This window comes from Danio rerio, chromosome 3, assembly GCF_049306965.1.
Source record: "Danio rerio strain Tuebingen ecotype United States chromosome 3, GRCz12tu, whole genome shotgun sequence".
NCBI classification, from domain to species: domain Eukaryota; kingdom Metazoa; phylum Chordata; class Actinopteri; order Cypriniformes; family Danionidae; genus Danio; species Danio rerio.
The window spans coordinates 939,117-964,722 of NC_133178.1; the positions used below are offsets into that span (position 1 = coordinate 939,117).

Genomic DNA, 25,606 nt, shown 5'->3' on the forward strand with positions numbered 1-25,606 from the left:
TAAAAAAAAGCGCTGTTCACACACGCGAGGACGTTATGGAATTTTTCCGGTGTTACGGTTTAACTGGTGACCGTGTTAACTGGTGTCTCTTTGCAGATGTAAGCTATTCACGTTTGCAGATTCGTCACTTTTTCACAGCAACAAAACATGTCCATACCAAATAAAGACTCTTATTACTTGGTGTCAGTGTCATTGTGAGCATTATTGACTTTAATATCTGTGTAGAAGAACAGTATAAACCAAAATTAATCTAAAGAAAATAAATATAATTTACATGTCATCAAGGAGATTTGAACTCGTGTAGTCGAAACGCTCAGCACCCGCATCAATCACCTCACCTAACTGAGCTACTCAGAACTACACATGAAGCGGTCTGCTTTGATATCTTGATCAGTCACAATATGCTGTGGTTTTGGACTCGTGTTAACATGTTTCCATCGATGTTAGCATATTTACATGTTGTTTAGTTACATGTACTCGCGTTAACGTGTTTCTACAAACTCTCCCGCTGATAGAATAGCTCTGAATGACAGAACGATGTTTCATCAGTTGCTCAAACCATGTTTTTGTCATAGTTCTAGACTCATGTGTACCTGTGCCTTAGGAGTCCCGGGAGAAAACCCTGAGCTCGGAGATAGTTGAGCCCAGGGCTCCTGCCAGGTCCATAGAGCATGTGAGGGGAATACGAGATCAGGTGGTTCTCGAGAGCTCCCTGGTGGTAAAGGAGGAGAAGGGGTGGATGGGGGGTTTCTTCGGAGTAGTTAAGGGAGTGGTTTTAGCTACGCTACTTATAGTGAATTAGGATAGATCTGATTGGCTAACTAATGAATGTATATGGGTGGCCAGCTGCGGTCAATCATATCACGTGCTCCTCTCCAAATTAGTTTACACGAAGCACGCACACATATGCACAACCCTTGAATTCTCTGCTGATTTGGGCTTTTTAACACCTGTTTTCAGACTTTAAACTATTCACAACAACCACTTAACTCAGGGGTGTCCAAGCTCGGTCCTGGAGGGCTGGTGTCCTGCAGAGTTTAGCTCCAACTTGCCTCAACACACCTGCCAGGAAGTTTCTAGTATATCTAGTAAGAGCTTGATTAGCTGGTTCAGGTGTGTTTGATTAGGGTTGGAGCTAAACTCTCCAGGACACCGGCCCTCCAGGACTGAGTTTGGACACCCCTGACTTAACTATTTCAAGCAATTGTTCTTCCCGCTGTAATATGTCTTCTCACACTCAAAGCACATACACTCTCTCACACCAGTGTGGATCTTCTGATGTAGCCTTAAATATGAATGCTGTGTAAAACTCTTTCCACACTCAGAGCATGAATAAGGCTTCTCCTTTGTATGAGTTCTGAGATGGAGTTTCAGCCCTGACACTCTCGAAAAATGTTTTCCCAAATTGATCACATCTGTGGGTTTTCTCTCCAGTGTGGATCATCATGTGATCATTAAAGGATGAGGAGTGTCTGAAACTCTTCCCACACTGAGAACATGTGAATGGGTTCTCTCCCTCCTCTTGTGCGTTTTCAGGTTTCTAAACTGGCTGAATCTCTTATCTCACTGTGAACACTTGTACGGTTTCTCTCCAGTGTGGATCATCATGTGTTGATTGAGACTCTTTTTGCTTGCCAGACTCTTCCCACACTGACTGCAGGTCAATCGATTCTTGTCTCTTTGCATTAAAGCATCTTCAGTCTGTAAATGAGGTGTTTTCTCAGCTTTTAGGAGTTCATCATCTTCACTCTCCTCATTCTCTTCAATAAGGTCTAAAATCAAAGTAAAAAAACATTCAGTTTTAGTGCAACCCCAAATCAGAAAACATTGTGAAAACATGTATGACGCATACTAAAATAGGCAATTACAGATATCATAAATGGAGTTTTGCCTAGTCAAATATATATTTACAATACAGATATCTCTATCTCAGATTTATCTTTGTCAAGTGTTTTTGGTGCAGGTTTATATTGCAGATATCTGTAATGTTATTCTGACTAGTCAAATTATAATGATCATTTATCAAAATACAGTTGTTGCTATCTTTAAATACATTTAGTCAGAACAAGGGTTTACGCTACACAGCTTGCCATGTAAGAGCAAACCAACCGTGCTACATGCTTATTCCCTTTTCTCGTCTTATCTCCACCTCTCGGTATGAGGGAGGCAAGCAAGGAAATGATGCAAAACACAGATGATCAAGCTTAATAATTAAGTTTATTGCAGGATTCTTTAATATAAGAGATGTCGCAATTCAACCTGATGCTGAAAGCTACACACAACACTGGAGCACAATTCCTCCTAGAGTGAGAGAGAGCACAAGATGGCACCAGCCGTGCATTTATAAATGAATTTAGAACTCTGAGTAATTAAGTACAGGATGATTTATCTGGACATCCGTGACAGCTGATATTGAAAGCTAAACTCATCTTTAGCAATTAACTAGCTATATAAAATGTAAACATTGAATAAGCTTTAATATTTAAATTGAAATCTGTTGATCAGTTGAAATAATTAAAATATAGCATATTTATATTCTGCTCCATAACAAGTAAACATGGTGAGAATCTTCAAACTCTGTTAAAGGGACTCACATTGCAGTGATCAAAACCAGTTTGAATCAGGCTTGGAAATCGACCTCACATTGCCTCAGTTATTTAGATCTGGCTCGACGGCTTGTACCAGGGGTCACCAAACTTGTTCCTGGAGGGTCGGTGTCCTGCAGATTTTAGCTCCAACCCTAATCAAACACACCTGAACAAGCTAATCAAGCTCTTACTAGGTATATTTAAAACATCCAGACAGGTGTGTTGAGGCAAGTTGGAGCTAAACCCTGCAGGGACACCGGCCCTCCAGGACCGAGATTGGTGACCCCTGGCTTATACCATTTGTACATCCCGGAAGTGTTCAGGAAAAGCAAAACAGCAGTGAAGAAACTCGACACAGAGGAACATTTACACCTCACTGCCAACTAGCGTTTCGGAAGTGTTAATGCAGACCGACAGAGACAGCGCAGAAGTATAAATGCACAGCTACACGTGTTGCATGCGCCGTGGGTCACGCCGGTCACCTGACGCTGAAGTATAAATCAGGCTTTAGTCATATGGGACATCCTGCCAGATGTACAATTTCATAGAGACAAAGAGATCTTTGGTAATTAATGCATTCGAATGAAAGACAATCTCTGAAAATGTTAGAATAAGGCAGATGTATCTTTGAATAACATGCCATAGCTTTTCCCCATCCAAGTTAATCAATGTGTTGTTTTAACTATTTTAGCGGATTAAATTGATCAGTATGTCTGAAATATAAGACGTCTGGTACTAAATGAAAGCTAGAGACGTTTGCAATACATTTGTGTAAATGAAAAACTAGTAGTACAAACAGTATTCGTCTTGTAACATTTGACGTGAGACAGTTACAAACCTACAAGAGATTTACCACGTGAAATCAACAAGCAGTCTGTTAATGATTGACCCTTGCTATGATGGTACTGCCCTTCATGGCAACTGCTCATTGGAAGACAGTGCCATGGGGATGGACCAAACCTGGTCATTTAAAAACACTCTGCATCAAGAAAACGTTGCTTTTTGCATTAGCTTGTTCACGCTCGCTGTTGCACTCGGCCCTCCTCTCGCCTGCCCGGACACCGCGCCGCCACACGATTGGGTCACCACATACTATTTATGCAATACAAAACCGGACGAAATTCCACAAAGTCCCTCAATCACGAGCAAGGGAATCCCAAAGACGTCATCGAATAATTCACCACCCAATCAGGAGCACGTGCTTCCCCAAGGCCAGCCTGGCGAGAGAAGCTTGACTTCAATAAATGCACAAATAACAAACAAACGTCGTCTCCTGCTGATCTGGTGCAGACTGATCTTACCGTACGTTCACACCGAAAGCGGCGAGAGCGTCAAAGTAGCCAGAAGTCATTCATTTTCAATGAGAGCCGGCGGCGAGGAGCAGCGCGGCGCGTCTTCGCCGGTGTGAGCGTCGAGGAGAGTTGAAATGAAGTCAACTTTATGGTAATGAGCTATGATGCGGTTCGGCGGCAAGCAATCAGAATGAAGACGTCCCATCGCTTGATAGCAGTTCAGAGAACACAGACCTGTGAACTTTGGTTCCGACCACAGTTGTTCCCAAGGGTTTGATCATTGTGGTCGCCGGATTTCCAATTATTTACAATGTTTTCCTACAGGAACATTTATTAAATAAGTTACTGGCGAGTTACTGATGTGCATTAATGTTATATACATTTATCTTTAAAAAGCGGGAATCTCACGCGATGTGACAGTACAAAACAGTACTGCTGCTTCAGGATATTTCAGACATTTGGACACATATTGGATAAATAGAGCAAAGCCACACCACACGCAACTTGATCTTCCATTGTTGTATGAATTTGATAAGAAGTGCGCAACATTTTCACGCTAGAAACCTGTTTTATGCAGGAATGTAACTGATATGCTGCAACGGCTCCTTTAAATACGAGATCATTGTAGCGAGTTTTGACGCTCTCGCCGCCGGAGCTGAAGGCAGACAGCGTTGTCGCCAGGGCGGCCAGAGCGACCTTGGACGTTCTCGCCGCTTTCGGTGTGAACGCACGGTTAAGCAGTTCAACATGAGCCAAATCTCTGCTTTTGCGGTTTCTCAGGTGTGATTCTAAGATCTAGTAGGAAGTACTAAAATTAATTTGGGACGTTGTCAACTAATTTTACATCCTCTGAACTGCCTCTGGTGTGTGTGCACGCTTTTGTTTGTTTATTACGTAGTTAGTCTCATGTATCGTTGTGTAGCTCAATAAATCTTTGCTCTTATTTTGTAAGAACTGTGTTCGTGTTTATGTGCTTCTAAGTCATTGCCTGGAGCTATAGATCTTGTTACCTTGCAAAAAGTTAACCCAATACTGTGTTATGTTATTACCGTTGGCCACAGGAATAATATAAACGAGATTGGTACGATACGATGTCTTCTATACGCGGGACAAATGGTAGACAGAGAGTGAATCTTTTTATCTGATTCAGTCTGACTCAGTTGAGTCAAATCAATGATTTGAATCTTCAAGATACCCGGGTTCATTGAAACGAATTAATAAATCCCTGGTCGATCTTAAAACGTAGGTTAGTCCCCTACACCAGAGGTGTCAAACTCAGTTCCTGGATGGTCACAACCCTGCACAGTTAGGTCCAACCCTGCTACAACACACTTACCTGTAGGTTTAAAGCAAGCCTGAAGGACATAATTAGTTTGATCAGGTGTGTTTAATTAGGGTTGAAACTAAACTGTGCAGAGCTGCGGCCCTCCAGGAACTGAGTTTGACACCTGTGGCCTACACTGTTGATAAACTTTGTTGATAAATGAAACAAATACTCAAGACAAGTGGAAAGACTTTAAACCCACACACCAGTTTATCTCGGATGTAAATCAAAAAATGGACATTGTGTGAAAAATTATAATGCGCAAACGTAGAAAGTAATTGCAGAATAAGAAACAACGAGGACACGAACTGAAAGATGATCAACGTGAATCACGAATGGAAATGAGTTTAGAGTTACATTGTTCCATAGATATATACATTAGATGTCGCCTGGCCTATTGTTGTCTATTGGACGGAATGCGTCAATAGCGCCGCCATCTTGCTACAGGGTAGCGCTCCTTTCAAATGAATGCGGGACCAAGGTACAGTGGAGGACTGTGGCCATGCAAAGCCAGAGATATACACATATACACATATATCTATGATCGGGAGTTTTCCTGGATGTTAGTATGTAATTTTTTTTTCTAATTATGAAAATTATAATTTTACATCACTTTTCTACATTGATGGATCAGTGACCGCACGGCCATTCCTGACAAAAAGCTTGTGTTTGTGTGTACAGAAATGTACTATTCACCCTCCCTGTTAAATTTAATCTAATCATGTCCTGAAACACAGCTCCTCTCCTGCTTTCACTGCTCATACTGACGGAGGGAGCGATTCGTTTGTGAATGAATCCCCCGTTATGAACGACTCTTTCACTAACGTTAGCCGACAATAATACAAGTTTCTGGCAGCGCAGCATCTCGTTGTCATATTTCTTTTGCATTGTTTGCTGGTTTTATTCAACAAAACTAGCATAAGCCGAGTGTTTAGTGCGAGTTGGAGCTGCTTTGCCGTATGGTGAATGCAGTAAGTGACTGTTATCATCAATGACGTTACCTGATTAGCACAAAAGTTCAGAACATACAAAAACAGAAAAAAAACTTAATATTACCTATGAAATGTTCTGCCTTTGTGCTTTGTTTTCTTTGTTTGCTCGTTACTACACCCGTAGACAGCGCTAAAGTCCCGCATCTTCACGTAATAACACTGTCTTGACTAGTGCAGGTGGATGCTGCACACTGGTGGTGGATGAGGAGATTCCCCCCATTGTGTAAAGCGCTTTGAGTGCCCAGAAAAGCGCTATATAAATGTAAGGAATTATTATTATTATTATTATAGTGCGGTTGAATGACATTTGTCCTGGGAGCACTGTACCAATGTGGCGGCGCTATTGACGCATGCTCAGGGTCCCTATGCGATATCTAGTGTATATATCTATGACATTGTTCAAAACTGAATTCAGAGTTTCTCTAATAGCAAACAACATCAGTTTTCCTGCTCATATTTTAATGTTGTGTGTGATTATGGTATTTTCACCTTCACTCCTGATTCAAAACAGCCTCACACACCAGAGAATGCTCTTCTGCACTGATGTCATGTGTGCTGCTTTTCTCCAGTGTGGACTTTCAGGTGTTTCTTAAGCTGCACCGAGTGTGTGAATCTCTCCAGACACTGATCACATGAGTACGGTTTCTCTCCTGTGTGAAGTCTCTCATGTGTTTTCAGATGTTCTAACCGACCGAATCTCTTGTCGCAGTGTGAACACTTGTATGGTTTCTCTCCAGTGTGGGTCCTCTGGTGCTGTTTCAGATGTTCGGCTTTAATAAAAGTCTTCCCACACTCGAAGCACACATACTCTTTTACACCAGTGTGGATCCTCTGATGTAGTTTTAAATAGGGCTGATGTGCAAAACTCTTTCCACACTCAGAGCATGAATAAGGCTTCTCCTTTGTATGAGTTATTAGATGACGTTTCAGGTCTGAAGGCCTCAAGAATGTTTTGCCGCATTGATCACATCTGTGGGTTTTCTCTCCAGTGTGGATCAGCATGTGAATACTAAAGGAGGACGAGAGTCTGAAACTCTTCCCACACTCAGTGCATGTGAACGGTTTCTCTCCAGTGTGGATCCTCTTGTGTTCATTGAGGTGTGTTAAGTGTCTGAAACTCCTCCCACACTGAGCGCATTTGAATGGTTTCTCCCCAGTGTGAATCCTCTGGTGCTGGTTCTTGGTTCCTAACTGATTGAATCTCCTATCACAGTATGAACACTTGTACGGTTTCTCTCCTGTGTGAAGTCTCTCGTGTGTTTTCAGATCTGCTAACTGACTGAATCTCTTATCACAGTGTGAACACTTGTATGGTTTCTCCCCAGTGTGAGTCCTCTCATGCTTTTTCAGAATTTCTAGCCAACTGAATCTCTTGTCGCAGTGTGAACACTTGTACGGTTTCTCTCCAGTGTGGGTCCTCTGGTGCCGTTTTAATTCTATAGCTGTAATGAAAGTCTTCACACACTCATAGCACACGTACTCTTTAACACCAGTGTGGATCTTCTGATGTCGTCTTAAATGTGGTTGCTTTGTAAAACTCTTTCCACACTCAGAGCATGAATAAGGCTTCTCCTTTGTATGAACTCTGAGATGGAGTTTCAGTCCTGACGCCCTCAAAAATGTTTTCTCACATTGATCACATCTGTGGGTTTTCTCTCCAGTGTGGATCATCATGTGCTCATTAAGGGATGATGAACGCCTGAAATTCTTCCCACACCGAGTACATGTAAACGGTTTCTCTCCAGTGTGGATCCTCATGTGTTCATTAAAGGAGAATGAGAGTCTGAAACTCTTCCCACACTGAGTGCATGTGAATGGTTTCTCTCCAGTGTGGATCATCATGTGTTCATTAAGGCTCTTTTTGCTTGCCAGACTCTTCCCACACTGACTGCAGGTCAAACATTTCTTGTCTCTTTGCATTAAAGCATCTTCAGTCTGTAAATGAGGTGTTTTCTCAGCTTTTAGGAGTTCATCATCTTCACTCTCTTCAGTAAGATCTAAAATTAAAGGTAAAGAGGTTCAGTTTTTAGTGCAACCCCAAATCAGAAAACGTTGGGACAGTCTGGAAAACACAACTTATTGTATTTCATTGCAGACAGTAGGAACACAAAATATTGCATGTTTTGTTTTGTCAACTTCATTACATTTGTAAATATACATCCTTTCCTGTCATTCAGACCTGCAACACAGTCCAAATAACTGGAAAATAAATTGGTGAAATAATGACGTGATGTCAACAGGTGACTGTAATTATGACTTGGTACAAAAGCAGCATCCAAAACAGGTCTAGTTCTTTAGGAGCAAAGATGGGCAGAGGATCCCCAGTTTGCCAACAAATATGTGCAAAAATGATTGAAATGTTCAAAAACAATGTTCCTCAAACAAATAAAGCAAGACATTTGGATATTTCACCTTCAACAGTGCACAACAATAAAAAGGTTCAAGGAACCTGGAGGAATTTCAGTGCGTAAAGGACAAGAGCACAAGCCTAAGCTGAACAACCGTGATCACCGATCCTTTAGGTGGCGCTGCATCAAGAATCCTCATTCATCTATTAGCGTTCTAACCACATGGGCTCAGGACTACTTTTGTCGAGTACCACAATACATAGTTACATCCACAAATGGCAGATAAAACTGAACTGTGCCAAAAGGAATTTCTATGTTAACAGTGTCCAGAATCCCTGTTGACTTCTCAAGGCTCAGAGGTGTCTGGGATGGACCATCACACAGTGGAAACATGTACTGTGGTGAGATGAATCAGTATTTTAAGTATTTTGGGGAGAAATAGACTCCATGACGCCAAAGAATGAAAAGGAAAAGAAAGACAAAATAGTGCGATCTGTCGGACGCAGCACAGTGCTCATTCAGTAAAGGCTCAGCTAAACAGATGTGTGTTCAGTCTTGATTTGAATGTGCCTAATGTTGGAGCACATCTGATCATTTCTGGAAGCTGATTCCAGCAGCAGGGGGCGCTGTTAGTAGCTGAAAGCTGATTCACCCTGCTTTGACTGAACTCTTGGAACTTCTAGTTTATATGATCCTAATGATCTGAGTGATCTGTTGGGTTTGTATTCAGTGAGCATATCTGTGATGTATTGAGGTTCTAGGCCATTTAGTGATTTATAGACCAGTAATAATACTTTAAACTCTATTCTGACTGTAACGGAGCCAGTGTAGAGACCTGAGGACAGGTGTGATGTGCTCTGATTTTCTGCTTCTGTCACTCAGTGCCACAAACTGAATATTATTTACAGCTGCATTACCTGTTACTCGCAACATACGCAGGTTCTGTTCACTAAAGTAGACGCGTGCTCTTCTATCATTAAATAGAGCACGTGCCCTCTCTGTGATAACAGCTCACGGTCAGCAACTCATCATGTGGGATTTCCCGGCCGCGAAAACATCATTATATGAAGACATAAATGACATTTTTAGGTGAATTATACCTTATAAATAAATGATGTGACTCATTCAACATCATTTGGAGGTGTCAAAGTCACTGAGCAACGTGTGTGAAACAATGAAAAGACTCGAGCAGCCGCCTTTTCTTCTCTCCTGAAAATATGATTGGCAGAATCATAGAAATGCTGGATTAAGATCGTCTAGGGCAGGGGTCACCAAACATGTTCCTGGAGGGCCGGTGTCCTGCAGATTTTAGCTCCAACTCTAATCAAACACACCTGAACAAACTAATCAAGCTCTTATTAGGTGTACTTGAAACATCCAGGCAGGTGTGGTGAGGCAAGTTGGAGCTAAACCCTGCAGGGACACCGGCCCTCCAGGACCAGGATTGGTGTTTAGTTTTCCACTAACAAAGCCGCCATGTAAATAGCAAATGTGCTATAGCGTGACGCAGCTGGCTCTTAAAGGGAATGGGAGATGAGACTCTGATTGGTTTATTCTCAGAACACACCTATATCTCATTAACAAAGTGGATTTTTCCATCATTAAAATAGCAAAAGTGGATTCCGACACGCCCGTAATGCGTCTGCACCTGCGCTTTGGAATTTGCGCCTGGATTGTCAAAATAGAGCTACATGAGCAACAAGAGTTAATAAAAATGTGCAAACATCCACAGGACCAATCTAATCTGTGTTTGTATCAAACAAGATAATGGTTGCGTCAATGATCCCAAACAAAAACATTATTACTTTTATAATAATATTGTACATATTATCTTTAAGATGTCAACTATTAACACATGAACCCTATATTAAACTTTTTTGTGTGGTCATTGGAGTAAACACGTTGATGTCAATAATAGTGATTGGACGATGCTGTGCATTTAGCTATACATTGTAATGTTTGATGGGTCAGATGACATTAATCATGTGAGACGCAAAAAATCACAGATGTATTCTGATATTCCCATGCGTAAAAGCACAACTCTTAATGATGAAGCGAAACGGAAGAGAAAGGAAAGGCGTCTCCGGCAGAGGGCGCGCCGAGCCAACAAACCAGCTGGACGAACTCTCTGTGAACCCTTTGATACTTCAAGTGACCCCCTCACTTGTACTCTAGGTGAACTCCCTACTTGTACTTCTGCCGAGCTCTCTACCCAGCTCCTTACCGAGCTCGCACACCTAAATCTGGGGCATAACTGTGGGAATTGAGGCTGATATTAAAAAGGCCTAAGTATTGATTTCTATGTACTCGTATGACTATATATCTGTCCCCCTATTGTTCAAGTGATTTAGCATGCTCCTTGAATGTATGAGTTAAGAAGTTTTTGCATGATTTATGAACACTGTCACTGAGACACTGGGTATAAAAGCTGACTTGTACTCTTCAGCTTTGCGCTTTTCTGACTTCTGTATACCAGGGTTGGTTGCCCTTTATCCTCAATGGAGGATAAAGTAAGGATTTTTGTTTCTGTTATTGGTCTTTTGTTTGTTCTACTTTTTCACTGGATTTATTTTATTAATAAAAGTGTATTTTATTACTTTTCTTCACTGGAGTGGACATTGAATTCATTTTCCAGAACCCATCAAGTTACCCTGTGTGGTGAAGTATGAATCTAATTTATTCTTTTGCAAAATACATTCTAAAGACGATCCTTTAACTAAACTCTAGCTAAGAAATATAGCGAAGGGAGGATCCTGATTTATCTTTGTTTAATTAGGGTGATTAAATAAAGGCAAATCAGCACAACATCTACATAGAGGTTTCACAAAACTGTACTGAAAAGAACTGTAAAGTAAAATACTACAAAAGAAATACTGGTTACATCAAAAGCTCTGATTCAATGCTTTCTCAAACATATTGCTGGGGTGCAGGACAGAACAGTCTATTCTGTCAAAATCTATAAGTGAAGGGAGACAGAGATACAAGGACTCGGGTATAACACAAGCCTCGTTTACACTGCCAGTCAAATGTGACCCAATTCCGATGTTTTGCTCATATGTGACACAGTTCGCATCTGTTCTATGGCCGTGTAAACACGAAAAAAAGCACGCATTGGGATATTCAGAGATTGGTTTCAGGCCTCCTTCATATGTGGAAATAAATCAGATGTAGATCGGATATGTGACAATGCGACTGTCATGTAAACAGGCAGATCAGATTTGAGGTGTTCCGTTCTGTACATCATTAAACTTGCGACAATACGCTTATTTCACGCGGCCGCCATTTTAAAGAACCAAAGCGAGGCTGCGGTGGGAAGAAACCCGGAAGTATAGGACGAGCACTGTAAACATTGCAGTAACATGCTGTGGACTACAAACATCCAGCTGTTGACGAGATTTCAAAATGCAGAAATGGTGTAAACATCACTTAAATATTATTTAGTAAGTTTATTTTAAACGATTAAAAGCAATTTAGCATCAAACAAGATCACAATCTCAGTGATGCGCTTAAGTGTCCTCCTAGGCTTCAGTTCAGGGCACCGTGAGGACGCTTTCCTGCTTCAGTCTGTGTAACCCGGTGAGTGATAATCACTGCAGTCCTCTGCAGCACACCCTCGTGTTGTCTGTAATAGTGTTGTCCTGGTACTGAAGTTTTAAACCCGGCTATTTCCCGCTAATATGGAAGCGCTGCTGAGTGCGTATAACTCGACTGATCTTCACGGCTTCGTGCTTCAGTGTCCGTGTATCTGTGTTTGGTTTGCGCTCAGTTTACCGCTCTTCACCCAGTGCAAGCACAGATACACGGACTGGAGCGCGAAGCAGCCGTCAAGATCAGTCGAGTCATCAAGCAGATCGCTCGGCTCGTCTGTGTTTGTGCTCGGTATACAGCGGTGGGTGAACTGATGACCTTCTCGGCCAATCACAATCATTTCTGTTGAACACGTGAACACAATGGCAAATCAGCGCTGTTTAAGAAAGCCATCAACATTGCCTTAAATGTTAGCGTGAAATTGCCAATTTTTCTTTTAATTCAGTATCGTGACAGGTCTAATATAGTGAAAGAGTCAGTTTATTAACTTGAGTTTGATGAATGGCATCTAAAACGTGTGTTTGGGAAAGAAAACGTTAGCTAACTAGTGCCATTTCCCTTAACTTAGCTGAAAATGAGCTCTGATGTCCCTTTTTACATTCACCATTCATTCAGAAAGGACCTTCGGGTCACCCAGAAGGCAGAGAAATGATAAATTTGTGTCACTTTATCTTCGCTGATAAGATATACAGCCAGTTACACAACATTCCTATGTAACTCCCAATGATACTTCCGGGTTTCTTCCCACCGCAGCCTCGATTTCGCTTTTGAAAATGGCGGCCGCGTGAAATCAGTCAATGTGCTGCTTCTCGGCGGTTTAATGTCAGAAGGAAGAGTCAAAGTCATTTTAAAGTTGAGCGAACTTGTTGTAACGTTTGCTTTTTGTCGCTATTAACACACGCACTGTGGGCTACGCATAGAATACCTTTATTCTCTCCAACAGCAGTGCGCACACAGGCAAAGGCTACATCTTCAACTACACGCACACACACATCAGGGCCATACCATTACATAAACGTAGGGGTAAATCTGGACTGATCCATTCACTGCTTACACTACACTTCACATATTTCGCAGAGTTAAAAACAAGACAGTTTCTTCCATCGTGGCTAGTCCCAGATAGCAGTTAGTAATCGGCCCAAGCTCCGACACGACATCGGCGAGTGTTATCCGGGCCGAGTATGGCCCATATCTCGCTCACGCACATCCCTTTGTGATGACTCCTGTTAACCATATCTGGCCCGAGTCTGTGTGTAGAGTCTGGGCCGCTTCTGGCAAGGACTCGGCTTGTTTTACTGATGACAACCGATTAAATTCTTATTTTATCTAGTAATTTGTTAGCTTTACGTTTAATGACAATAGAGAAAATATCCACGACAGCAACAAAATAATAAGAATATTTATGTGGATGGTCGCAATGTTTAGACGCAAACAGAACAATATTATTCCTTAATGGATTATACATATCATCAAGGCACAGATGCTAGATTCCGCCTTTATGCATGCGCGACATCGTAAATTGTATGGCAAGTGTATACGCATTATTTGGATATGTGTCACAATGAAAACAGTAAACAGACAGGCAAACAAATCAGATATAGACAACAAATCGGAATTGGGCATCAAGACCTGACAGTGTAAACAGGGCCTTAGTCTCTTGATAGAAATTCAAACTCTACACCTCTACTTTGAAAAAAGTCAGAAAAGTGGGCGTGTCCAGCTCTGTTTAGGGGGGAGTGTCGGAGGAACTAAAGTGGGAGGGTGTGGGAGTGTCTATTTGGGCGCGCGCGAGTTTCAGTCAAAATACACAGGAGAAAGTGATGGTGTTTAACCTACATGGACATCTGTAGTCGAGTTATTTGCCAAATTATTAAATGTTGGACTTTAACTGCAGTTTGGCTCTTTCATTCAGGGAATTCATTCATGTCCCTCGCCACAAACGAGATATTTGATTGGAGGAACTGCTGTAAGCGTGTATTTTTCATGCAATGTTTGATACCGCACGGCGAATGAGAGAAAAAAAAACTCAGCATTTCCCGGAAACTTAGATGCACACGGCAGGTAGCATCAGAAAGCCGCGTGTGTTATTCCGGTCACTAAATGCGATGAAAACCCTACACGAGGTTAAAGTTTGGTTGTGGTGCTAACATGTTTACACTCGGTGCAATAGTTAACTTAATTCGATACGAACAAACTGAATAAACAAAGAGCACTGGTCGCTCACTTACCAAATCTGTAGCGACAGGACAATCACCAGCAACTAGAGCCGTGTCTTTATTAAGAGGAGACTACAAGCGAATCCGGATCTCAGCGTTTGCAGATGAGAACAGCTCTCAGGTAAACAATAATCCTCCTTAGACACGTAAGTTATTGTTGTTGAGCGTCGCGTACACTGTTAATCCACACGTGACTCCAGCTGCGCTCTCACAGAGAGAAAATGAAAACAAAACTTCACTGCAGCAAACTATAAAAGCAACACTTCACGCTTGTTTTGCCAACACAACGTGGCGTCTCTGCCGTCTAAACACTGTGACAGTAATGAATATTAATGAAGTTGCACAATAGAGCGCGCTGATTGGTTTGAACCAGGCTTTACTCATGCATTAATGCAGCACACTGTAAGACGTAATAAGACACACTCTGGCACAGACGTCCAGTCTGCATGCTGGAATACACGCTATTATCTCATGACCGTGACGCAGCTTCAAAAATTCGTTTCAAACAGGAAGTACGAATTTGCTTGAAATAACGCAAAAACAACCAATTTACACTTTTTAGTGAAATATAGGTGTCTTAATAGTGTTTTTAGCAGTGTGGGACACATATACCACTGTCAACAGCTCAAACACATGTGTTCTGGTATTTCGTGACCCTTTAAAGCAGGGGTCACCAACATGGTAGCCCACCAGGTTCACATGAGTTGTCCGCGGGCCTGTTCTAAAAATAGCTCACCATAGCACCACATATGAGTAAGCTGCATCTAATATTTCTATAGGTATTCTTTTTAAATCGCACTTGCATTAGTGTAAATTTAAAAATTAATTTAAGTTATATATTTAAAAAAAAAACTTTAAAAACAATTTCAGACAAATGAAGTGTTGCATATTGATATTTATCTAACTTGTTAAATCATTGTCGACAACTACTGTGAGAAATCATTAACATGATCAGTGTCTTCACATAGATTAATATTATTAATTATTAATAATAACATATAATCAAAAGTAAATTAAGAAAAATGTGTCATTTAATAACTGGTAGCCCTTCACACTAATCGGTACCCAAGAAGTAGCTCTCAGTTTCCAAAAGGTTGGTGACCCCTGCATTAAATACTTCCATAATGTAGTTGTGTTCAGGAAATTGAATGTGTTCAGTGCTTCACACAGGGTTTAAGTGTACTTGCACATAAATTGATCAAAATGTACACAAGTTGATACCCAACAATGCTTTACTGATCTTTAACGCGTTTACTGAACTTTTTATGAAATTTGTTGCAAAACCTAAAATTGATATACAGTTGAAGTCAGAAATAATAGCCCATCTTTGAATTTTTTTTGTCATTTTTAAACATTTCCCAAATTATGTTAATAATTCTGACTTCAACTGTACATGATTATTTAAAATAAAGCAGTAAAATGATGAGGAACAGATTAAATCATGTTTGCTGTATTGTCTGCAATGAAACACAAGTCAAAGTAAATGTAGAAACGGCTTCTTTCTCTCTTTATCTGTGTTCCCCATACTGTCCCACTTGATCTGATTTGGGGTCGTCAGTCATCAACAATCAGAGCAAAATGTGAAGTGAAAAGACTCCATTTGTAGACATTTCTTTTGTAGGTCTGCAGCATAAATGAAGATCCAGCACTTTTACATGTCCCATTTAAACAAACTTATAGATGTCAAATAAATGAGCTCAGATCAAATTTACTTGGGCCTTATGATCATAAATGTTTAATAAAGATGAAAATAAAAGACAGCTGAGTGTCCATCTCTGTTTCCCCCTGAGAATAGAAAGTGAATTTACACTTCTCCTTTTATTGAAACTCTTGAACTCTTTTGCCTATAGTGCAGACGATACATCAGATGAAGTGTTCAAAGCTTTTTCTGAATCAGGAATAAACACAAACCTGTTTGTTCTTCAGTGTCTTCATCTGTAATTCTGCAGGGTTCTGGATCACTCATCTTCCCACTGTCCTTCAATAAACTCAGATTTGACTTCTGTCTGAAGGTCTGATGCTCGTCCTCACTTGTAGACTGATGGGAATATTCCAGTATTTATAGCTGAAATGAAGGAGGAGGAGCTTCACTAACAGAGAAACAGATCTGCCAAGACTAATGTAGTGTAGCGTGTGCAAAACAAAGCCAGCGGCCTATTGATGTCTAATAAACCAATAGACAAATAATAATAGAAAAATAATGCTTTGAAAACATGTAACGGGTGTAAGGCAGAATATTAATGTAATGTTGATGATTAACAGAACACTTTAGCTATTACAAGTTTGTCAATCATGTTTAAAGTCCCCCTCCGCTCAAAAATGGAATGGTCCAACTCCACACATTGCACTGATGAGCGCTGTTTATTACTGGAGTTCACAGCAGCTCTGAAAACCAAACCAAAGCTGCTGGTCAGCGGACTATTCTGATTTGCTGGTTAAGGGCATGAGTAATAAAACAGCAAAGGAGTATGACGAGAGAGGTATAATAATATATTACACTGGTTTAACTTGTTTTAAGCATTAAATGAAATTGGTATTTTCACTGTAACGTAGTCCAGCCTATAGTGGAGTAATCATGTTTAGGCGATCGTTTGGAGATTTACATTTTAAAGATTAAATATTGATTGCTGAATAACAAGTTGGGTTTTCGATTGGCCTCATGAAAAAGACAATGATTTTTGGATTCACTGGGTCAGCACGTACATGGAGGCAAGGTGGCTGTCTAGGGCAGCAGAATAGGGAGGGCTGCGCCCGCGACCCCACCCCATCTTCACCTTTAGGGCGTTCTCACACTATGCTATCCGTACCGTGCCCAGGCCCGTTTCCCGGATCGTTTGAGAAGTGTGAGTGCGCTAAATCGGGCTCAAGCACGGTTCACTTGGCCGGCCCGGGCCCGGTTGAAAGAGGTGTGTCTGAGCGCGGTTCACTTGGGCTTTGGTGCGATACACTTGTGTGTGAGTGCAAAACACGCCAAAGCCCGACGTGACTTTAAGGGGCTGTTTCATATGGATTTATTAATCATTCTTACTGTTCAGTGAACGCAAACTGCTGTAGATTATTAAAGACGCAAACTCCTCACCGCACGACAGCTGCACCTTCAGCAAACCTCCTAAACTTGCAGAACGAGAGCTTTATGATTGTTTATGAGTGCCAAAAGAGGCGGATCTGTTCAGTGAAATATCTGACTGCGTGTCACCGCATCCCATATGACTTAAACGTTATAACTAAAGAAATCTCCACTGTGCTGAGTGAAAGTGCTTCTCTACTGAACAGTGCAGCATCGATGACGTAAGCGTGCCTAGGCCCAAATGTAATGTGTGTGCGGGCCGTAGGGGGAGACGGGAGGGGGTTTGGCCCGGTTCGAGGCAACTGTACATAGTGTGAGTACGGCCTTATTTGCGACAGCGGTCCATAGTTTGGGGTCAGTGTAATTTTTAAATGCTTAAAATAAGTTTCTCCTGCTCACCAAAGCTGCCTTTATTTAATCAAAAAAACAGTACACATTGTAAAATTGTGAAATGTTATTGCACTATAAAACTGTTTAAAAGTAGATTATTATTTAATAATTTATACCAGTGATTTAAATAAATTTTCAGCTTTATTTCTTCTGTCTTCAGTCACACAATCCTTCAGAAATCACTCTAATATTAATTATTATTGTTATTAATATTGTTAATAAGATAATTTATTAAATGGCAATAGTAATAAAAGCAACAATGAGTAATAATTTCATTTGAAACTGCATACAGTAATTAATAAATAAATATCTGATAAATAAGTGTTAAACATTTTTTAAATAGTTAATAAACGCCGCTTTGATGAAAAGAATAATTGACATACATTTTTAAAATAAAATTAATAATAATAAATAATAAATAAACTGAGCCTAAACTTTTGAGTAGTGTAGATCAGTGGGTGATCTTAATAAAATGTTTTAATGTGCGTGTTTGTTGATGGTTGGTGCTTTCGGTAAAGCCTCTTCTTGGTCGGTCGCAAATCTTTTTAAATGCATTAAATTACATATATCAGCTAAGGGTGTCACGATTTCGATTTTAATCGAAAATCGATCGAAATGCATGCTCGATTTCGATTACGAAATCGAGTTTAAACTGTAGGCTACAAATAATTAATTTGTTATTAATTAATTAATTATTCATAACCGAAAATCGAATCGTGACTTAAGAATCGAAAATGTAATCGAATCGAGAATTTGGAGAATCGTGACACCCCTAATATCAGCCTTACCCTGGAGTTTGTTCAGCCTCCGCCTATGGCTAGCAGTTAGCACCTGTGTGAGCTTGTGTTGGGGTAAAGTTGCTTTTATATTGGCACTTTCAGACGCTCTTCTTAATAATATCATTTCAGAAAAGCTTTATTTGCACATTCTGATTAGCCAAATCATGCTAGCAGCCAACAACTGACAAAGTACAGCATTAAAGAAATAAAGCTGATGTTGTTTATGTGTCTTACAGGCGATTTGAGAGCGAATTTTGAAAGTAAACAATATGAGGCCGTTAAAATGAGCTGTGTGAATGTAAAAGCAGCTTCAGCTCAATGTGTGCTGTTTCTCTGGCCTCTAACACAGTATACAGAATAATAATGAGTGCATGTAGAGCTCACACAGGAAACAAACAGCATTATTAAACATGTTATAACTCTTGTAACATTAGTCAGCTTCACTCACGCTCAGTCTCCAGTAGTTTGCTCTCAATTCCTCTTCCTCAAGTTGATATAAAGCGGGAATCTTCCTCTCTTCAGCAGTGTTATCCACGATCTGTGTGCGAGTCTTGATTCACCCTGCGCTCTCTTCTTCTTCTTTGGACTTTAATGGCGGTTGTAACTGACCTTGTTGGTGCATCACCGCCACTCACTGGTTGTGTTTGGATTTATATTGTCTGTATTATTTTGTTTTCTTTAACTAATTTAATGGCATCATTATAACTTGCTAGGTGTCCATATAAACAGACTATGAACCCACTAATATAGAACATTTCCATAGCAGTTTATCAGAAAATACTAATAAAATTGACACTGATTTTAGAAATTCATGTGATAAAGATTTAAATATAGTAGAAGTAATAGATTTCCCTACAGAAAAATCCAGCTTAAACCAGCCTAGGTTGGTTGGCTGGTTTTAGCTGGTCGACCAGGCTGGTTTTAGAGGGGTTTTGGTCATTTCCAGGCTGCTTTCCAGCCATTTCCAGTCTGGTCTTAGCTGGTCAGGCTGGAAAATGACCAGCTAAAACCAGCTTGACCAGCCTAGCCAAGCTGGGAGTCCAGCCAAAACCAGCTATGTCCAGCTTAAACCAGGCTGGTCAAGCTGGTTTTAGCTGGTCATTTTCCAGCCTGACCAGCTAAGACCAGACTGGAAATGGCTGGAAAGCAGCCTGGAAATGACCAAAACCCCTCTAAAACCAGCCTGGTCGACCAGCTAAAACCAGCCTAGGCTGATTTAAGCTAAATTTTTCAGCAGGGGTATTAATAGTCTTAAAGAAAATAAATCTCCTGGAAGTGATGGGTTGACGGGGGAATTTTCTAAAACTTTCGATAATATACTGAAAAAAGTGTTGCATGCAGAACTGTTGCCAACAATTTATTTGTGTTGAATTTAAGCAAACAAATTAAGTTTAATAATGTTTAACTTAATTTGTTTGTTTAATATCAACACAAATACATTGTTTACAACCACTTAACGTAAAAAATGGGTAAATCCAAGGAATCATCTCTGAATAATTTTTTCAGTGTATTCTTGCACCTTTTTTACTTGCCGTTTTTAAAGAATCAATCATATCTGGAGAACTTCCAGCTTCACTAAAACAAAGAGTAATTACACACTAATACCAAAATCTAACAGAGACCAATTGTACTTGGAAAATTGGAGAACAATTAGTTTGTTAAACAATGATATCAAAATTTACTCTGATATTAGCCAAAAGAATTAAAAAAAATCTATGACTATTGATCAAGAACTATCAGGCTATCTGAAGGGATGGTTTATTGGCAATAACATTAGATTAATTCTTGACCTAATTGACTATAAATCATTTTTTTACTTGAGGACAGTTTAATATTATTTATCGACTTTTATAAAGCGTTTGATACTATTGAACACTCTTTTATGTTCAAAGCAGGCCCGGATTGGCCAATCGGGAGGACCGGGAGAGTTTTTTATACATTTTTTTTTTATTGCAATAACAACAATACATTACAACAAATACAGATACAAAACTGAAAGTACGGTACAATCAATAGAAATATTACTTTTTGAAAAAAATGTCACGTTAGGCATGATCAAAACAATATCAAAACTGGAACAAAAGATTGCGGATTCAAGTGCAGATTTATTTACAGTGCAAAAAACATAAAACAAGGCGTTCAAAGTACAAATAAACCACAAAATCAGAAACTAAAACAGAGACAAGGCTCAGGAAACAAAACTCGAAAAACTAGACTAAGCAAAAATACAAAAACACGATCAGGAACAAACAACTAAGAATATCAAACTTACTGCAAGACTGGGAACAAGACAGACAAGGTAGACAAACGACGCGAAGACAAACATGGGTGGAATGGTGGAATATATAGTCCAGATAATCAACGGTAACACAAAACAGATGTGATGACAGGTCAGTGTAGGTGTTCCGGTGTGTGCGCGGGGCATGTATGAAAATGTAGTTTTTCCTGGGGCACTGTAGCGCCTACAAAGTCCTAGAGCACTACAGCGCCCTCAGGTGGTCACAGACGGATGTGACAAAAAAAGTGGAATGTAACAAATTTAGAACAAATATAATATATGTAAAACAAATTAAAGGGAACAAGAGAGAGAGAAGAATCAAAGACATGACAAAGGTAAAACAAATTATTGCAGAATATTAAATAAAGCACATATTTTATACGTTTTAATAGCTTTCTTATTGTGAGAGTCTGTGATGTTTTTTAAATAAAGACCTAGTTCTTGTTTAAAATATAAAAAATTAGGCTTACAATTAGTATATTTGCATTTGAGTATATTTGCATTTGTGTATAAAACACTTTCCAATAAATAAAATGAGGTTTATGCAGAAGGTTGCACTAAGGAATTTCTTTCCTTTAATATATAGCCCCGAAATAACATGTCGTTAGCCTAAAGAAAAATCACCACAAACCTTTTGGACAATTAGAGAATTTACATCAGACCAAAAAGATTTAACATTGGGACACTCCCAAAACAGGACCGGGAGAGTTCCCGGTGGGCCAGTCCGATTTTCTGGCCGCGAGGGCCGGTGTTTCTAGCTGCTTGCACTCTCAGCCGTCGCACTTGTTTTCATTTATTTATTTGACCATAGCCCCACTCTTTTTATTCATTATTTTGATGCAGCTCCGGTCTTCTTATTTATTGTCTCGCAGCCCCATGAACAAAATGCAGCCTTTAGGGTAATGATGATGTAACTATAATTTTGGCCCCTTATAAGCAACAGCGCCATTGTGGTCCAGTACGGTTAGTACGTTGCGTTACGATGTCATCGACCATTATATATATTGTTAAGACATATATAACTGCAAGGTTGTTGAACATTTGAAGTTCTAAAGCAGCTGTTTCTTGAAAAAGACCAGATAGTGTAATTAAAAACTGCATTGGAAATGACGTTGAGCCGGTCCAATGCTTGAAACTCCAGGGCTGAACAGGAGTCCACTCCGGCCCTGCAAAGTTATTGAATTTTTTGGCTTTGGTATATTTTTTCAAAATGCAATTTAAACTCTTTATAATGGTTGCAACAGCTCAGTCCAATTATCTCATGGGACTTGTCATAATCTAATATGAGCCGTGGGATAAGGCAAGGTTGCCCTATATCGCCTTTTCTTTTTTAATTAGTTGCACAAGTAATGGCTACTCATTTTAAAAAAGCTGATTGTCAAGCAATTTCAGTGTTTGACAAAGAAGTAAAACTCAGTCAATTAGCTGATGACACTACAATTCTTGTGAAAAATAGTAAAGAAGTGTGTTATTAACTGTATTGAGGAATTTTCTGAGGTCTCTGGGTTAAAGATGAATAAGAGTAAATCTATTTTATTTGCTCTTAAAGACTGCCCCTTAAAAGAAGTTAGACACTGTCACTTACCTCGGTCTAATAATAAGCAAGGATTTAAAACAAAGAAATGAATTAAATTTAAAGCCCACCATTGAAAAGGTCAAAAACAGATATAATATGTGGTTAATGAGAGATCTGTCCTTATATAGTCGTGTGTTGCTGTCTAAAGCAGAAGGAATTTCAAGGTCTGTATACATATTATTGTCAATAGAAACGTCGAGAAATGTTGTTAAGGAATTGGATAAAACTCTTTATGATTTTATTTGGCGTAAAAAGGCTCACTATTCAAAGACTTTGGTGGCCTTAAAGTGTTAAATTTTACAGATCTCAATGATGTATTTAAGATAAAATGGATAATTGAATACATTAAAAATAGAGAAACTTTGTGGCATATCTTTCAGGATTTTATATTTAACTCTTTGGGTGGCCTAAATTTTCTTCTAAAATGTAATTTCTCTATTGATAAAATCCCTATTAAATTGGCAAGTTTTCATAAGCAGGCATTGTTGGCTTGGCAGTGGGTCTATAAACATAATTTTACACCTCATTGGTATTTTCTGTGGAATAATAAAGATATCTTGAACAAAAGGAAGTCTATATTTATTCAGTCATGGTATGACAATGGAATATGTACAGCCAGTCAGTTACTTGATGAACATGGATTACTTCTGTCAAACTCAGAATTTCTTAATGTAAAGTTCCTGTAAAACCAAAAGACTCTGCTGTTATTTTTGATGCAATACCAAGTAAACTGTATCACTGTTGCGTAATTAATATATATATTGGTGATATTAACATTGTTAAAGATAAATGTAGTAATAGATATATTAGAAATGTATTAAATACCATCATCAACAGGCTTCTGGTCATCAAAATTTGGAAACATTGAGTGGAAGAAAGTATGGTTACTAACACAAATTAAATTTTTTTATAAGTAATAAAGTAAGACAGGTATCATTTAAAATTTTACACAGAATTTATCCAGTGTTGGAATATTAAGCTAATTCCATGCGTGTTCAATAAGAAAAGGTCTGGAGAGTGTTTTCTTCAATGGCAAAAATATTAGTAATTTATTAGATACAAGTGAATAATTGGATGACAGAGCTCTGGGTTACTTTACCCCAATGCAATACAAGAATTACATTCAAGAGGTTCGCAACTGACATATATTCCCTGACTCCAGCATATATACACAACTGATATTAACAGGTGGAGTTTTGGTTTAACGTCACTTCTCAGTCATTCTGCAGTGCTTTGGCTCTTTGTAACCCCTAGACATACTTCCTCTTTCTGAAACTCTTCTCTGCATACCAGAACTGAACAATTACGTGCATCTTTAATATATTTCACAACTTCTCCAAAGATCATGACAACTTGTGACATGTCCAGACAGCAGTCTGGAACAAACCTAAATTAATTCTTATTCTGCTTTTTCCACTAGTCAGCAGTTCTTATAAAAAGTATGCAGCACAGTAAAAAAGAGGAAGTGTGTCTGGTCACGATGTGTTATAATACAATAGAACAGATTGATTAATCTGATGTCAGTCTAAACATTTTTCTTATAAAATAAAGACACAAAAGTAATAAAAATAAATTCCTTTTCCCTCACACCAGTAAAATTTGAACAGTTTGGAGTTGATAGAGAAAACTCTTGCGATTTTTGTGGTATTATTAAAAAATCTGTCACTCATCTGTTTTTTTCAATGTGTATACTCAAGATTATTTTGGATTGACATTTCTAACTTTATTTCAAGGACATTTGGTACACCAATACAAATTGGGTTATATGATATTTGTACAAGATGGAATTGATTCATAAACATGTTTTCTTATACAACTAATAATATTACTTGGAAAATACCATATCCATGTCAAGAAATGGGCCAAAGCTAAGCCAAATTGTGTTCATTTTATAAAGGAGATTAAACAATATGGCACTACATTATGTAACTGCATGTGGTCTTCGACTGTTTTGCAAGTCAAGAAGGTTCATCCCTAACTGATCATTTACTTCAAGGTCCTGATCTGATAAACAGTCTGCACGATATTCTAAATCGATTTTGGGGCTGCTTCATCTTCAGGTTGTGTAAACTACAGCTTGAAACATCTTGCAACTGAAAACAGAGAGTTGTATCCACTGAGTTCACAGTTGTTGCTTAAGAACTTCTATGTCGACGATGGTGTGATCAGCGTGGAGAATGTGGATGAAGCTATTAAGGTTGCAGACGAAGCACAACATCTCTGTGCGCTAGGTGGGGTACGACTGCACAAGTTGCTGTCTAATAGTAAGCTTGTATTGGAAGGCATCCCTCAATCAGAAAAGATGTGTGATGTAAAGAGTCTGGATCTTGCGTTTGATGAATTGCCATTAGAGAGAACACTTGGATTACAGTGGGATAGGCAATCTGACTGCTTCAAGTTCAAAGTACACCTGAAAGAACAAAATGCTTCTCAGCGTGGCTTATTATCTACTGTCGCTTCTGTTTATGACCCATCGCACCTGTTCTCTTGAATGGCAAGTGAATACTGCAAGAATGGCAGTAGTTGGGATGAATCTCTAATGCAGGGGTGTCCAAACTTGGTCCTGGAGGGCTGGTGTCCTGCAGAGTTTAGCTTCACCACACCTGCCAGGAAGTTTCTAGCATATCTAGAAAGAGCTTGATTAGCTGGTTCAGGTGTGTTAGATTAGGGGTGGAACTAAACTCTCCAGGACACCGGCCCTCCAGGACTGAGTTTGGACACCCCTGCTCTAATGGATGGACTGAGCTTAAGATGGGTGCGATGGAATCAAGATTTACAAAGTCTGCAAAACTAGACATACCACAAACATCTGTACCATTGGACTTTGGGACAGCAGTTAGTGTTGAGTTGTATCATTTCCCTGATGCTAGTACTGATGAACATGGTCAATGCTCTTGCATAAGACTCAAGAATGAAGAAGTAAATGTTCATTGGGCACTAGTAATGGCAAAATCAAGAGTTGCACCTCTTAGACTTGTAACGGTTCCTAGGTTTAAACTAGCCACTGCTGTTGTTTGCACGAAAGTAATATACTCAAAAATGAGCTAGATCATCCTGTTGCTAATGAGACACTTGATTGTAAAGTGGTGCTGGGGTAAAGGTAATGAAGCACGCAGATTTCACACCTTTGTTGCAAACCAGGTGTAAAGAATATGCCGCAGTACAACA

At 39.5% G+C, this 25,606-nt stretch overlaps 1 protein-coding gene and 1 long non-coding RNA gene across 4 annotated transcripts in view; one reads left to right on the top strand and one right to left on the bottom strand.

Annotated features, from left to right (window-relative positions):
* Positions 1-698: 698 nt before the first annotated feature.
* Positions 699-25,606, bottom strand: part of LOC137490252 (uncharacterized) — a 43,384-nt gene continuing 18,476 nt past the window's right edge. Inside the window, exons 1-5 of one of the 3 annotated variants that reach the window (XM_073943736.1) lie at positions 19,033-19,124; positions 16,260-16,413; positions 6,686-8,193; positions 1,583-1,772; positions 699-1,510 (exon numbers count right to left, since the gene is read on the bottom strand). In XM_073943736.1, the coding sequence (XP_073799837.1) occupies positions 6,743-8,193; positions 16,260-16,314 (1,506 nt within the window). In that variant the 5' untranslated portion in view covers positions 16,315-16,413; positions 19,033-19,124 and the 3' untranslated portion in view covers positions 699-1,510; positions 1,583-1,772; positions 6,686-6,742. Of the gene's footprint in view, positions 1,511-1,582; positions 1,773-5,335; positions 5,594-6,602; positions 8,194-16,259; positions 16,414-19,032; positions 19,125-25,606 lie in introns of those variants that run through there. The other 2 variants (XM_073943737.1, XM_068218356.2) reach the window with 2 other exon arrangements.
* Positions 20,449-23,984, top strand: LOC141381080 (uncharacterized). The gene is made up of 2 exons (XR_012400686.1): positions 20,449-20,623; positions 21,109-23,984. It is a non-coding gene; the product is annotated as an uncharacterized lncRNA (long non-coding RNA).